The sequence below is a fragment of the Leucopleurus acutus genome, assembly GCF_964270905.1.
Source record: "Leucopleurus acutus genome assembly, chromosome: 5".
Classification (NCBI taxonomy): domain Eukaryota; kingdom Metazoa; phylum Chordata; class Mammalia; order Artiodactyla; family Delphinidae; genus Leucopleurus; species Leucopleurus acutus.
The window spans coordinates 1,955,597-1,970,854 of NC_139147.1; the positions used below are offsets into that span (position 1 = coordinate 1,955,597).

At 62.8% G+C, this 15,258-nt stretch overlaps 1 protein-coding gene across 2 annotated transcripts; it reads right to left on the reverse strand.

The window, feature by feature from the left end:
* Window positions 1-2,478: 2,478 nt before the first annotated feature.
* On the reverse strand, window positions 2,479-12,753 carry GATD3 (glutamine amidotransferase class 1 domain containing 3). Of its 2 annotated transcripts, XM_082839426.1 has the most exons (7): window positions 12,563-12,753; window positions 12,320-12,372; window positions 10,791-10,904; window positions 9,764-9,883; window positions 7,294-7,386; window positions 4,561-4,711; window positions 2,488-3,237 (listed from the first exon to the last, which is right to left on the reverse strand). In XM_082839426.1, exons 1-7 carry the CDS (start codon window positions 12,719-12,721, stop codon window positions 3,037-3,039), a joined length of 891 nt encoding a protein of 296 aa, XP_082695552.1. In that variant the 5' UTR covers window positions 12,722-12,753; the 3' UTR covers window positions 2,488-3,036. The 2 variants fall into 2 exon arrangements, with proteins under 2 accessions (XP_082695553.1, XP_082695552.1); XM_082839427.1 differs by lacking the exon at window positions 7,294-7,386 and having other exon boundaries at window positions 2,479-3,255; window positions 4,570-4,711.
* Window positions 12,754-15,258: the final 2,505 nt, after the last annotated feature.

Consider the following 15,258-nt stretch of genomic DNA (forward strand, 5'->3'; position numbering starts at 1 on the left):
ACCCTGGGAGCCTGCACCAGACCCAAGGACGGCTCTGCAGCGCCCCCGGCAGCCTGGCCCCAACAAGGAGCCTCCAGGCACCCACACGCCCCGGCTGTCCTTGAGCTCCCCAGGCCCGTCCCCGTCGGGCCTGCTGCTCACTCTGCCACCTGCTCACTCTGCCTCTGGTCCTTGCTGAGATGGTGCCTGTCCCTTCCCTGACCACCCTACTGCCCGGCGGGTCCCCCGATACCTTCAGGCCCCTGGTTCACCTGCTCGCGGACCCGCCATCCCCCAGCCCAGGCCCCGGGAGTGCAGGGTCGTGTCCCCGTCCCCTCCCCCCCACCCCCAGCTCTGCAACGCTGCTGGCAAGCAGGCGCTCAATCCTCACCAAGCGAATTCGTGCCTGGACTCCCTCTGGCTCTGGGCTGCTGGGGCCCCTCTCGGGCTTTGGAACGTTTCAGACATTTCCAGAGCCAGGTTCTCTGCCGGTCCTTCTGCCTGACCCAGGGCCCCCCTTCGGGGACCCCCACCCAGGACTGGCGCCAGGGTTAAGCGGGCAGATGCAATGCCGACAGGACAGCATGTTGGCTGTCACCGGACTTCACCCCGCGGTGGCCATCCTGGACCGGGCGACCAGGCATTTCGTGTGGAAAAGTCCAGGGTGGACAACAGGGAACTGTTGAGGTGACACCGAGTGACTACACAAACGTTCTCTGGGGACTTCCTTGTGAGTCTGCCCTTCCCTCTCCAGCCGCCTGCCCTCTGGCCGGGTCCCAGCAGGTGGCAGCAGAGGAGGGGGAATCCAGGCAGCCTGCTCCCTGTGGGTCTCCAACCCTCGGGCACTGATGCCCCGCGCCTGTGAGATAAACTCAAGCAAGCAGGGCTCCAGGTGGCCTCGCAGTGACACCTCTCGGGCCACTGAAGCCCACTCTGCTCTGTGCGCACGTCCCCTGGCATTTCCAGAAGCGATGAATCAAATGCAGAGCAGAATGACTCATCAACACCAATTCTAGACGAACCGCTGATCTAAACACAGAGGTGAAACAACCGTTAACACGAGGATAACACAGGAAAATACCCTCATTCCTGCGGGAAGGAGTTTTCTTCCACAGAAAGACAGAAAAACACGAACGGTAAAGGGCGATCAACAGGCCAACGTTAAATCAGGAGGATCTGCTCATCAAGACCACTTGGAACTAAAAGACAAAGTGGGAGAAAACACGTGCGATCCACTGAACTGACAAAGGACCTACAACCAGAGCACAAAGCAGCTCCAATCACCAAACACGGACAGACAACCGAGAGCGAACGGCCCGAAACTCCAACAGACGCTTTGCCAAAGAGGATCCCCAAAGGGCCAGGAAATAAACAGAGAGGAGATGGGGCCTCAGCGGACATGAGGGAGAGGCCGGAGAAAACCACGGGAACACCTTCCACAGCCACCGAGGTGGCAGGAATGAAAAAAGAAGGTCCAACAGACCCCAGGGCCAGATGCCCGTATCCTGGGGCGAGGCACACAGGAGCTGAACACACCACACCACACCCGGAGCCCAGGGGCCACACCCTCGGCACGCTCCCCAGAGGCCACGCTCACAGGACACGGACGGCCAGTGGAGAACCCTCCAGAAACGTTTCTGTAAAAGAAAGTCACGCAGCCAGAACACACACCATCGCCTGGGCATCCCCCTGGTACCGAGCGGACCTGGGCTGGTGATGCTGTGGTCTTCGGGTCCAGGTGGCAGGTCATTCCATGAAAGCTCACCGAGGTGCACACCTGTGATTTTGCATCCTTCTACGTGCACGTGCATGTACACACACACACACACAAATCTGCACAACATGTTTCAGTGAACAAATTTCTTAGGATGAGCTGTTAACCTCACCTCTGATGGGCCCTGCAAGGCTCTCTTGAGCAAGGACGATGCTGGCCAGTGTGGCTGGTGCCTGCAGGTGTGCCTCAGGGGCTTGTGTCCCATGGGACCCAGCGTCGTGGGAGGAGGACAGGCCGCCAGAGAACAGAGCTGCCGTGCAGGGAAGACTGCCTGACGTGAGATACCAAGGGAGCTAAGCGCATCAGGTGGGCGTGGTCTCAGGCTCTACGGCTCCTTCCACAGGCCCGGCCCTCCCCGAGCTCCCTCAGACCCTGGAAAACTGCTAGAGGCGTGTCCATCGGTGGGGCAGGGTGAGGGGCGGCGTGGGCGACCTGTGACTGCACTCCACCCCCAGGCCACCAGGACACAGCTCAGCGTGGGCTGGACCCAACTAAACAGCCCGCTGCGTCGGCCCCGGCAGCTTTCTCAGGACCAGACGACGTGGCGGCTCCGAGCACCCGGGGCGCCACCCTGGGTCACGGAGGACAGGCCAGCGGGGCTGCGCTGTGACGGGCGAAGCCCCCCCGCGAGCCGTCCCAGGACAGAAGCCACACGCCCACAGAAAGGCGCCAGCCAGCCTGCCGGCTCACGCTTCATCGCTCCTCCCGCACGGCCCACGCCCCCTCCCGGGGCCTGGGCCCACCTGCAGGTCCACACAGGCTGAGCACCTGCACCCTCCCTTCCTGAAACAAGGAGACCTGAGCCTAAGGTACGGAGCCTCGTGTGTGGCCCTCACCTGCTGGGCTCAGGGGGCCTGGAACAGAACTGCCCATGTCTGTTTCGGAAGGAAGTTTCCTCTCCCCAGAGGGCCTGCCTGCTCTAGAAAGCCGCTGACTGTTCTAATTAATACGTGCTCACTCCAGGTTAGAGAAGCTTTAATTGTCGAGGAGGTGGTATTCTGGTTTCCTGATTATTAGATTTACAAACTTAAAGACTGTTTCCTCCCAAATACTGAGTGAGGTGCTCTGACGCGAGCCCGGCCTAGGACTGCCGTCCTCTCTCGCCCTCCTGCTGGCGCAGAAAGGCAGACTTGACCTCAAGCTGGAAGCCGCAAACGAGGCCAGGTGCCGGCGCCCCTCAGACGGTGGGCCCTGCCGCCCCGGCCTCACTCCTTGAGAGGGAGTCTACCCCTGACCCCGAGCGTATCGCGAGCGCCCTCCTTACAAAGAAAATGCCCGCAGGTTTAAGCGAAGAAATCAGTTCCTGCCCGGTTCCAAGCTGACAGGCGAGCAGCCCCGCGCCGAGGGCCTCGCTTGCCGGCGAGTTCCAGCACCTTGCTCACCATGGCCCCGAGCCCGTCGTGAACGTGGTGGAAGGCCGTGTCACACATGAAGGCCGGGGTCGTGACCACCTTGTTCTTCTGGTCCACGTGAGCCTCGTGCACACAGGTTACGGAAGAACACTGCACAGCTGGAGCGGGCGTGGCGTCAGGCGCCGCCCACCCTCCCAGACGCGCACCCCACCCCCACCCCAGCGCCACCCGGAAGACAGCTGGAGCAGACGGCACGTGGCGTCAGGCACCGCCCACGCCCCCAGACGCGCACCCCACCCCTACCCCCTCCCAGACGCGCACCCCACCCCCACCCCAGTGCCACCCGGAAGACAGCTGGAGCAGACGGCACGTGGCGTCAGGCACCGCCCACCCCCCCAGACGCGCACCCCACCCCCACCCCAGCGCCACCCGGAAGGGGCTTTCTGCACCCCCTGCGCTACGTTCACTGAAGACCCTGGAACCTGACCCCACGGGCTGCTTCCTAACACACGTCCCAGCAGTGGGCCTCACGGGACCCATGGCTGCAGACGTGGGCCGGACGCCCGAGCACCAGCCAGGACCCCGGGGCCACCCTGAAGGCAGCAGCACCGCCATCCTTCGCGTCGAGAGACTGCGTTAGAAGCTTGTCCGAACGCCCGCTGTGAGCACGGGGCAACCGGACCCGGGCCCCAGCCTCAGCACAGAGGCGCCTCACCTCCTCCCTGAGACCTGCTTCCTGGGCCAACGCCAAGCCCCAGGTCCAGGGCTGGCCGCTCTGTGCTGGAAGGGGAGGGACATTCACGCCTGAAACTGCCTGCAAGTAGAGACACCGAGGAGCGCGCCCCGGCCAGGACAGACGCCCGGAGGGTAACGGGCTGGTCTCCTGCGCCTCCTGGGGCCCCGCGCTGTTCTGCTGCTGACTCCGGCCCCCATGGAAACCCTCGGGTCCAGGCGCAGAGCTGGAAGGCGGGTAGCCTGTGGCCTGAGGCTCTCTACAGCCGCAGCGCACCCTGGTGACCTCAGGACACAGAGGACCCGCTTGCAGGAGGAATGGGGGCGACAAGGCTGCCGGGGGTGGCCCTCCGTCTGGGCCACCCAGGGGACTGCCACCAGATAAGAACAAGCAGCCCTCGCGTCCTCCACCCCGGCCTTTGGCCCGGCACCGGGTCCTCACTCTCCCTCCGCCACAGGCAGCGCCCCACCCACCCGCCGCGAGCCACGGCCGTCTCCTCACCCGACCCACCGAGCCCCCGCCTGGGGTGTGCTGAGCTCAGCCAGCGTCACTGCGGGGACTTGGGAACGTGACCACTGCACGGCGGAGGGGTCACACCCTCGGGTGCTACGCCCCTCCACGCACATGCCCTGGTCGCCCCGGCTGTGCTGCACCCCGGGTGGCCCCGAGGGGCCAGAGGGCGGTTTCCCACGTTGCCCCCACTGCTGGAAGGATATGGTCACTCCCGTCACGCAGTGCTTGGCACCCAGGGCTTTGATGACCTGCGCGGTCCCGGCGTGCGGCCACCTGCCGCCTTCCTCCTGCTCATGGCCCACGGTGACCTCGACACTTCTGAGCACTTTGGCCGCGAGGACGGGAGCGATGCAGCACAAGCTGAAAGGCGAGGAAAGGAGGATCAGCTCAGGGCTGTGAATGTGGCCGCCAGGCCGGGGGCCCAGCAAGTCATGCTTAGAGAACGCGGTCAGCCTCAGAAAGGGGCACAGACACCAATGCCGTGGGGACGGAAGACCCAGTGCCAGAGCCTCTGCCAGCTCCGCGGGCTGGAGCCTGCCCCTGCCCCTGGGCTGCCCGTGGCAGTTGTGACCAGTGGAGCATGGGGCGGCCTCCAGGCACCCGGCGTCAGGCTGGAGAGCGGCGGAGGGCAGCCAGCTGAGCCCCGGCCGCCAGACATGCACCAGGCACCTGACACGGTGCCCATGGTGCAAAGGTCCACCCGGAGAGAAGGCCACAGACGGCGGCGCCGTCTCGGCCCAAGCTTTAGGGTGGTTTGTCGCACAGCAACAGAGAAGCCCAGCTGTACTGACCGGCTGAGACCCATCCCCTTCTCTGGAGGGGACGCAGGGGGCTGCGGGACACGGTCCAAGCAGCAGCCTCGCCTGACCTGCCGCTGCGGAGCCAGGGGCCCTGTCCTGGCAGCGTGCCAAACCCTCCCCAGATCCCCGTGAGCAGGCTGTCCGGAGGCGTCCAAGCCCTGCAGGTCCATGCCGGACGCCTGCCCTCGGGGCTCCTCCGAGGTCCTGCTCTTCACCGGGGGCCCCACCCGGCAACTCCTGGGCCCCTGGATCAGCCAACACGGAGGCCCCCAGAAGCCAGGGCATCACCAGGGCCCTGCCCCCTGCGAGAACACGCGTGACGCCTGCCACAGCTGCTCCAGCCGGGCTGGTCCCCCTCCCCTGGGGTCCACACCCCTCTGGCTGCGCCCACCACCCCGTCTGCTCAACTGGTCCTCTGAGCTGACCACAACACAACGTGGTAAGAACACACCTACACGCTCGTTCAGTGCCGAGACAACTGCCACAACTCCTGTTCAGGGACCAAGAGACAAACCCCCTCAGGCCCGAGCAGGTGAGCGTCATCGCGACGGCCATCTTGGGAATCTGTCACGTCAGCAGGTCCCCAGGCACCTGACTCTGTGGGCGACGCCCGAGACGAAGGCTGGGCTGCCTGCCTGTCCTTGGCCGGGGGCTCCCGCACTGCGCAGAGGGAAGCACGGGCCCGGCAGCAGAGCCAGCTGGACCCCTCGCTCTGTCCGTGCTTCTGACGAGGTCAAGGACCGACGGGCGGCCCGGAAGGGGGGCGCGACGTGCCCTGACCCGGAAAGGGCGTTCTGCACGCGGCCAGACAGCGCTGCTGCTTTTAGAGACAGACGCGTAGCCTGCCTGCCGCACAAGGGGCTGAACGGAGCTGCCCAGTGACACGGCAGCCGGTACAGGACCGTGTCACCGTCCCGCACCCTCCACCCCAGGGTGACCTGGGTTCTTCTCCAGCTCAGCTGAGAGGCGCCTGTTCACTCAAGTGGACAGGGTGCCTGCCGTGAGGTGGCCAATCTGCTGGGCTTCTGTCCCGTTTGTCGTGCTGACTTTTTAGAGAAAGGGAGCTGGGTCCCCGCCCCGGGCGCTTGCCCCCACACACCGGTGCTGCCCCAGCGGGCCCCCAGGAGGTGATCGGCTGGGCGCCGCGAGGGCAGGCATGCCCCTGGGCTACGGCCGCTGGTGGGGGTGCCTGCGACGCTGAGCGGGCAGGGCCTCCAGTGAGTGGCCACAGGTCTGGGAAGGACGCTGCCCCTGGCGGACTGTCCTCTGCAGCCTCTGTGCCCCGTTCAGACCCAATGCTCTAACACCCTCATTCTTCTCCAGTTTCCAACGGGAGGCAGCGAGCAGCCACATGATGGAAAGCCTGGCAGACTTTGTTCGTAGTGCATCTGTGCACCGCTGTGCTCCCGGGAGGACTTCCCCAGCCAGGGATGACTCCGAAGCGTGCGACCCACACGCCCCAGCACCTGCGCCGTGCGCCGACACCCGTGGTAAAGCAGCACCGAGGGGGCCCCCCCCAGGACGCTCGTGGGACGGGCAGCCTGACAAGCAGGTCTGACGGTGGGGTCGCCGCCACTCGTCTGCAAGCGCCTCCTGGTGTGGGTTACGACTGGCCTCGCCCATCTGCCAGGCCGAGGACCCCGGGCCGGGCTGTGAGCAGTGGCTGGGCCCGTGAATGTGGGCCCAGTGTGTGGCCACCGCAGGATCCGGTCCCCAAGGAAGGGCAGCTGAGAGCGACGGGGGTTGGGAATGGTGCTCACGGCAGCCGTGGCATGAGGAAGGACAGGGGCCAGCTAGCTGAGGGGCTGCTGCAAGCCAGGACGGGAAGGCGGAGGCCAGGCATGGGGAGAGGACTGGCAAAGGCTGGGGGCCACGGAAGGACTTGGGAACCTTCTAGACCCTGAGAGGATCATCCCCTCCCCTCCTAAGTCATCAGGAGAAATTAAAGTAACCACACGACCACAGAATTTTCAGAGCAGGAAGGCGCCTGTGAGATCACACGAAACCCCCTCAGTTATAACAAGGAAAGGGGCTGAGGGTCTCCAAGACCACACAGCTCCAGGCGCCAGCTCCTGACTGTGAGCCACGGCCTTGGCCACCGCCCTCCCTCCACCACTGCCGGGCCCGCTGGGCCACACGTACCCGATGGGCTTCCCGGCCTGGTGGAACTCCTTCAGGACGCGTTCCACGTCTTTATTCACCTTGCAGTCGCCCCCGTCTACGGCGAACGTGCTCCTGTCACGAGAAGAGGCTTCCTTAGACCGCAGGGCTCAACACCTGCCTGCCTGGGGAGCCCCCAGCCCCACTCCCCACCCCCCGGGATCCTGCGTGCTCCACGAACTTCTCAGCAACTGCAGAAAGTGACACGTGTGTGCAAGAATGTGTGCACGGCCTTTCACGTAATTACACGTACACGTATGTATTTTTTTCTATTTTTTGAAACATAAAACAGCATGGGAGGTTAAAGGCAGGGAGGCCAGCAGAGGTGAAAGGGAAGCTGACACGCAGGCGCTCGGGCCGTGAGCTCGGCCCACCCAGGAACAGCAGGACGTGCCATTGGCCCCAAACCAGCGACAGATGCTGCCCTTCACTAACAAGGAAGAGAAACCCAAACCAAACAAGAGGCCGTCTCTTTCCCCACAGCAGGACCGCGGGGGGGTCTGGAACGGCCTCCCTCCCGGTCGGCGGGCTCACACCAGTACTGTCTCTTTGGAAGGCAAACTCAGACCCATCAAATTTCAAAGGCCACGCCTCTCGGCCAGGAGCCGCCTCTCGGCCAGGAGCCGCCTCTCAGCCAGGAGCCGCCTCTCGGCCAGGAGCCCCATCCCGGGCTTCCTCCGCCTCGTTCACGGGGTTGACGCCTCTGCCCCGGGCACCCCGTGCGTCGCGCGCGCGATGAGGGATGCCGGCTGCCCTGAAGTGGTTTCTCAGGGTGCAGAAGTGTCTCAAAACAGGTCAGGTTACATACTTTAAACACACGTACGTCAGTCGTACCTCCAAAAGGTGTAAGACAAAAGAGAGAACGGGAAGTCCGGGAGTCCCGCCAGCACTGGGTCGCCTACACAACGGGATCTGTGTGTGCGGCTGCCAGACGTTTAAGGGACAAGCCTCAGCGTTAAGTGAAAGACACCAAGTGCAGAACGAGAGGCTACCATCTGGTTGGATTTTTAACGCAGACATATACATGACTCTCTGGGAAAATGAAAAGCTGGCAGCATTGCCAGAGGTGATCCTGGGGTCCCAGGCAGGAAGAACTGGGTTTCCACAGTGAATGTGTCATACAGACCTCGCCTGCTGCCCCCTGTGCGCCGCACAGACCGCTGAAAGGTCAGAAAGACTGGGACCAGCGGCCAGAAATCCCAGCTTCCCCCAGGGGTCTGGGAGGTCACAGACACGGATGCTGACCCAAGGCCCTGCTTCCTTGCACACCGAGACGCACCACCACTAAGTCACCCGAGGCAGGGTGTCAGCCACGCCAGGGACATAACACCAACGCACCCTCAAGCTACCCTCACACCAGGCGAGGTCTAAGGGCTGAGGGAAGGCACAGGGTCTGTGAATCCAGCTCATCTTTCAGAGAAAGAAACCCGGTCCCGTAAGAAGGACAAGGCCAGCCGACGCAGACTGTGATCCGCCATCTCCCACCAGGGGGCTCAGGAGGATGGCGATGCAGGGAAAGCACTCCCAGGCTGGCTCTGGGAGAGGGAGTGGACACGAGGCAGGGCAGGGGTCCAGGCGGGAGGAAGGACTGTGGGAAAACCGGTGGGAACGTGGAGAAAAGAGGTGCTCTGGTGACGGCCGCAAGCAGAAAGGAGCCTCAAGATGTCAGGACGCGGAAGGACCAAGCGCAGAGGTGGACCTCAGGGAACGTAACCGCCTCTGCCCCCGCTCCTGGGTGCACGGCGCCCGGACAGACAGAGCGCCAGCTGGGAGGCCCTCACGCTGCTGCGGAAACCTCAATCACCAAGCGGTCAACTGACCAAAACGCACGTAGTCCAGGCTGTGATGCATGCTGCCCCGTGTTTAAAGCCCCAAAGCCGCGGGGTGCAGCTGCTGGGTGCTTTCCTGCAGTCCTCGAGCCCCCTCCGTCACGGGAGCAGCAGCCCCGCGCCACGTCGGAAGGGACGTGCTGGGCCAGCAAAGCCAGCGCAAGAGAATTTCCATGAAACGCGGAGAAGAAAGAAAGGAACGAGAGAACAAAAAGAGAACCTGAAACCCAAAGTACATCACAGCTGCGGTGTGACGGCCTCCTAGGCTTGAGGTCCAGTTACCGTGGCAACAACCCAAACAGCAAAAAAAAAGATCTCCCTTCCTCTGGTCAGGACCATCCTCCCAACGGCCCAACCAGAAAGGCACTTTTCCGCGCTGCAAGGTCCACAGGAGAGCAGGTGTCTGCAGGGAACACGCACACGGACGGGTTCTGACGTGACGAGACCCCTAGCACCACACCTGGATGGCCAGGTCCCAGGAGCCTCCTCCCACCGGGGTTCCCTGTCATGGGGCAGCTGCGTCGTCGCTGGGCCAGACCCCCCAAGAGCTGCTCCCATCACCACCGCATCCCCATCTAACAGTCCAGGGGAAAAGCAGGAGAGCCCCGAGCCGAAACACGTACAGGTTTTTGGCGGCTCCGAAGCCCCCGGGGAAGACGGCCGCGTCGTGGTTAGCAGCGCTGAGTTTGGCCAGGTCGGTGATCTTGCCGCGGGCGATCCTCGCGGACTCAGTCAGAACATTCCTGGGGAAGAGCAGAGAGAGGCCCCCAGCAGGTTCAGTGTGTGGACAGACGGGAGAACGGGGCAGGAAGGAGCCTCCACGAGACAAGAGGACCTGTTCTCCCGGCTCACAGGCGGTGCGGGTTGCTCCCCAGAAAAGGCGCCACAGCGACAGTGACCACAGCCGGTCTGTGCTCGAAACGTCCCCTGGAGCCCTTTCAGATGGGCGCTTCCGAACCACCACGCCTAGTCACCCGGACTCCTGTGTCAGGCAGGGCCACCAGGGAGCATTTGGCGCTGGGAACGGACGGTGATGGAACCGCGGGGGCAGCGTTAAGAAGCAACTCTGAGGGACGAGTGAGGCAGCCCCGGACCAGCCGCAGAGGGAGCTCCTCCCAGCCCCGGCTGCGCGGCCCAGGGCCCGGGTCCTGACTGGGCCGCAGCCCCAGGAGACGGCACCGCGGCTCCTTCCCACCGCCCCGTCTCTCACTGTCTGTACCCGCTGGAGGGCACCTGGGAACCACAGCCCCCAGGGGCCATCGCCCTGCAGTCTAGGCCAGGCCGGAGCGGGGAGGTGGGTTTCAGCGGATGTGAGGCCAGGGCCGCACTCCCCTCAGGAACAGAAATGCTGGTGGGAGCTGCTCACAGATACGTGGGTCCAAACGGGTGGACGAGGGTTGAGACCAAACGAACGCACGGGCATTCGGCAAGAATGAAGGCGCGAGGAGCTCACTCGGGGAACCTTCCTCCACTGCTCCAACAGTGCTGGACGGCGAGGGACGTCCTGGGGTCCAGCACAGCGTCAGGACCACTGCTGTCAGGTCCCCTTAAACGTGGACTCGGCTCCCAGCTAAGACGAAGCAACCGCGCGCAGGTTCTTGGGGAGTTTCAACCTGTGCACGTTCAAGGACAACGAGGAGGGGCCCGTACCTGGTTTCGCCCTCAGAAGGCTGCCCCTTGGTGTGGTCAATCACATGCATCTGAGGGATGTCAGGAGCGAAGATCTCGACCTCGGCCCCCGCACGGCTCAGGTGAACCAGTATCCTGCACAGGAGGGAATCAGACCAGACTCTGACATGTGCCTGGCCCAGCTTTACCTGCCACCGGGTGTTTAAAAACAGTGTTTTAGGTGACTGACAGGTATACACTTCTCACATAGGTTAACAACCTCTTTGCTTTGCAAAAAGTCACGATTGGCTTGTTAACGACCCCAATGCCCTCTATTTGAGTTCGCTGTCACTGAACTGGCCTGTGGAGACCAGCTAGCCGCCCCCAAGCTCCCTTTACAAACCAGGCCGTAGGGACGGGTGACCCAGCAACTGTTACAGCCTGGACGTCTGCATTCCCAGGCTCCTTCTGGGCGTTCTTCCTCCCATGGGCCAATCCACAATGGCCTCGAGGGGTTGAGGAGGGCTTTTAGTCTCCAAAGTGAGTTCAGCTCCTGGTCTCCCCAACCTTCCCCTCATGGGGATGGGAGACACCCAGGCAACCCTGGGGGCTGCTACTGATGCCAGCATCTACCAAGGGTTGCTCTGCGGCAGGTCCGAGTCCAAACACTGGCACGAAACCTGTCCCTGGCAGTGCTGTCACTACCCACTTCCAGAGAAAGAGGAGACACGAGACCCCAAGACAGATCACAGCTGTCCCCTGGTAGGGCTGGGACCCCTGGACTGGGGTTCAGCTCCTCAGAACCTCGCGGGCACTCGACCTACAGCTCCTTGCTCTGCCCGGGAGGTTTCAAGCTGCTGGCTATTCCTCACCGCCTCCTCTCTCCTGCCCCACCCAGCTCAGCCCCCATCAGGCAACTCCTGGCCCTCTCCACCCAACAGCCCAGAACGCTCTAAAGTTCACTCTCTGTCCGGCCACCGCCAGCACCCGCTGGCCACGCCCAGCGGCCACCCCCAGACACCAGCCTCAGGCTCCTCCGGGGACCAGCGAGGCCCCGCAATCGGGAGGGGCGTGTTCCCCAACCACTACCTAACCCTCCCCTTCAACTAACTCTGAACCTGACAGCCCCTACGGTCCTACTCACAGGAACTTTTTAAATAAATCGATCAAAGGACAAACTACTGGGCAACAGCTGACAGGCTACCCCAATGACATCGGTCTACGGCGAGGTCACTGCACAGCCCTTAAAAATCATGCTGTAAAGACGGAGAAGAGCTGATTTCCAACACGCAGGACCGTTTGATCCCAATGTTTACAACACGTGGGTGTGGAAAAACAGCAGAACAGATGTTAAGTGGTTACCACTGTGTTTAGTACCACAGGTGATACTAAAAAGCTCATTTTATATCTCCCTGTACGTTACACGCATTGAGTTTAAACGTTGCCCTTCGCGCCGCCCTGAGTCTGGTCCAGCAGTCCTCTCTGCCTTCCTAACCAGCAGGAAAGCTTCTCCGAACGGTTCAGGAAAAGGGGGACCGCCCCTCCCGAGGGCGAGTCGCCCAGGGGCTTACGATGAGGCCTCGTGGAGCTCTGTCCCGTCGTAGACCCCGCATCCGGACAGCACCTGCAGGGATGGAGGGCCGGTCACGGGGGTCACGCGGTCCACCGGGCGGGCCGACCGCCTCCCGCAGGGGGAGGGGCCGACCTGGAGGAGAGGGAGGTCAGCGCGAGGGAGGCGGTGGGGGGCGGAGGGGCCGCCCGCGGGCACGGGGAGGGTGGGAGGGCCGACCTCGGCGCCCCGCCCGTCCGCTCACCACTGCGACCCTGGCCACGGGGCGCGGCGCGGAGGCGTGGAAGGCCGCGCGCGGGGACTGCGCCGCTCCGCCGAACGGCAGCGCATGCAGGCCGGGGCGCGGCGCGAAGGCGGCGGTCACCGCTAGCCTGGACGCCACCAGAGCCCGGAGGGCCGCCATCCTGCGCGAGGACACCGGGGTCGCAGGGTCACGGTGAGCGGAGCCGCGCCTGCGCACTGCCGCCGCCTGCCCGCGAGCGCGCCGGTGGGCGGGGCCGCGCCTGCGCAGTCGCCCGTGGCTCGCGCTCAACCCGGCAAGGGCTCGTGGCTCCGCAGCAGGTCCACGCGGCTTTGGGCACCGCCCCCGTCCCGCCCCGCGGCGGCGTCGCCGGGAGGCGCGCACGGTCGCGGTTGCCGAGAAGCGCTGTGCTGAGATACGGGCTCTGGAGTTAACTTGTGTCGTCAAGAGGCCTCAACGTGACTCCGCGACACCGAGTGGCCGGTGCCCAAGTGTCCAGTTCTCATCTGCGCCCCCCTTTCCCGGCCGCTGAGTCCAGGCCGGAGTGAGGCCCTCCCGCTGCAGCGGCCCGGCGCCCCTCCCCTCCTGCTCTTCGCCTTTCTGTTGACGTGGGTCCTTTTGTAACCCGTCTGGTTGTGCAGAGGGAAGGCCAGATATGAGGCCAGGTCTTTGCAGAGAAAGAGGTTTATCACAGGAGGGCCCAGCAAGAACGGGCGTAGAGGTGCGGTGCGAAGCTCAGATTTGTGTCCCCGGGGGCTGCTGAGGGCGTATTTATCAGGAAGTAGGGAGCAAGAAGGGGAGGGGGGCTCGGATATGATTGGCGGAAGGTTAGTGTAAGTTTCAGTGTAAGTATCAAGAGCTCTCCTGCGCAGGCGCTGGGGCTGCTAGTTACGCCTCTGACCGGTCGCAGGTGCGAATTGGCGGTGCGGGGTGTAACATGCAGCGGGGCTTTGGCCCGTGACGTCTACAGGTCACTATTGTGGTCCCTCGTTCTAGCCCTTCGGTGTGCCTGCGCAACGCTGTCGGCGGGGCTGTCAGCGTTTGTCTCCCTGGTCCCCGCGGGAGCTTGGTGCTCTGTCATTTTGTCTCTACCTTGTGGAAGCTCGTAGCCTGGTAACTCGCAGGTGGGGGCTCCAGCCCATGCCTGCCTTCGGATCATTGCTCAGTCTTGAGGGATGAGGGGCGGCCACCGCTCCGGCCGCTTTCTGCTAAGGGCGAAGGCCCAGCAGGGGCTTGAGGAATGAAACAGCTTGGCGTCTAGCAGGGTATTCAAACTGGACTGTTGGCGGTGTTGGTATGTCCCCAATTCAGGGTTGACACGACAGAGGAATAATCCGGTGGCCTGCAGTCTGAGAGACAAACTTGACATGAAAGTTAAGAATTATAGGCCCATCAGAAGAATCAGTAGCGCTGTGACTAAAGGAAGTGTCAGCGGATGGAGTAAATGGCCGACTTACCGAGGAGAAAGCCCTGTGTAGAACCCCATGCCTCCGGGGCGCCATTACCAATGCTGTGTCACCAGCTGGCCTGTTGGTGTTATTTCCTTTACACTGGGTGGTATGTGGTATTGGTCCACATGCACCAGCAGGTGTTGCAGCCACACAGGCGCCGCCTTGTTCTGCCAGGGGGTAACCGAAGGCTGTTCTGTTATCCATTGCTACAGTGGCTATGGAACTCACCATGATCTTTGGTCAGTCTAACTAGAGGCTGGCGTTTTGGCCAGTTCCTCCACTGAGGCAGGCAGATTTTGGAGGGTGGCCTCGTGATGGGTACCCCCTTCCCCGTGGGGCTGCTCATCCTGGTGCTAAGCCTGTGCCCGTGATTATCACGTCTGAGGCCGCCTTCCTTTTGTCTGCTCTCCTGGGGTGGACACGTTGCCGACCCTCTTGAGTCGGGCACCAATAAGTGTCCTTCTGCCCAGTGTCGCTCGCACCAGTAGACAGAGACCAAGTTCAGTTGAGACGCAAAGGAAAGCTTTATTCTTTGACCGAAGAATGGAGAGATGGGCGCTTGCTCTACAGCACGGGGTCTCCCCTGAAAGGCCTGGGGTGGTGCTGCTTTATAGGGTTCTGGCAGAGGGAGGGGTGGAGTCATTGTGGGTCAGGCGGGTGCAGCACTTCTGCACACGGCTCACCCAGTCTGGCTGTCACGCAGAGCCGCTTTGCACTGGGAACGCTAATCCGACATGTTAGGTGGGAAGCCCCTGCACACGGCGCCCTACAGGCAAGTAAAACTAGAATAAACACAGAAGAGGTTGGACGGTATCCCCTGGATTCCATCTTATTTTTCCCGGGACCCCACTGGGCTTTGCTGGGGACACTTCCTTTAGGTTGTGGCTCTCTGGGCCCCACAGAGGAACACATCCTCCTGGTGTCCACATCGTCATGCACGTGTGTTTCTGCAGAGGCCAACGGGCTGGGGCCGAAGGTGCGTTACTGGCACGTGAGTGACGTGAGAGTGGGGCCAGCTCGCAGGGTCTGGTGGGCTGCAGGCCTCTTTGTTGGGGGCCTATTACACCAACTCTTATTTTGGTGTGCTTGAACCCATTTTTGCCATTTGATGGGCTCTTGGTAGCCAGTGTGTTCTAAGGCCCTCCAGGCAAGTTGGGAGTATCCTTGGAAGGCTAGACCATCTTTGGTTTGGGTCAGTTCCTCTGCTGACTCATTTTGGACTCCTCCACAGAACAGTTACAAGTTGGA

Bases quoted from the DNA above. Each gene is read 5' to 3' on its own strand.
- GATD3 (XM_082839426.1), bottom strand. From the start codon at position 12,721: ATGGCGGCCCTCCGGGCTCTGGTGGCGTCCAGGCTAGCGGTGACCGCC. The intron at 7,387-9,763 runs GTACGTGTTTCG...TTCTCGTGACAG, and splicing joins TTCGGAGCCGCCAAAAACCT to GAGCACGTTCGCCGTAGACG. The intron at 4,712-7,293 runs GTACGTGTGGCC...CTCGCCTTTCAG, and splicing joins CAGGCCGGGAAGCCCATCGG to CTTGTGCTGCATCGCTCCCG.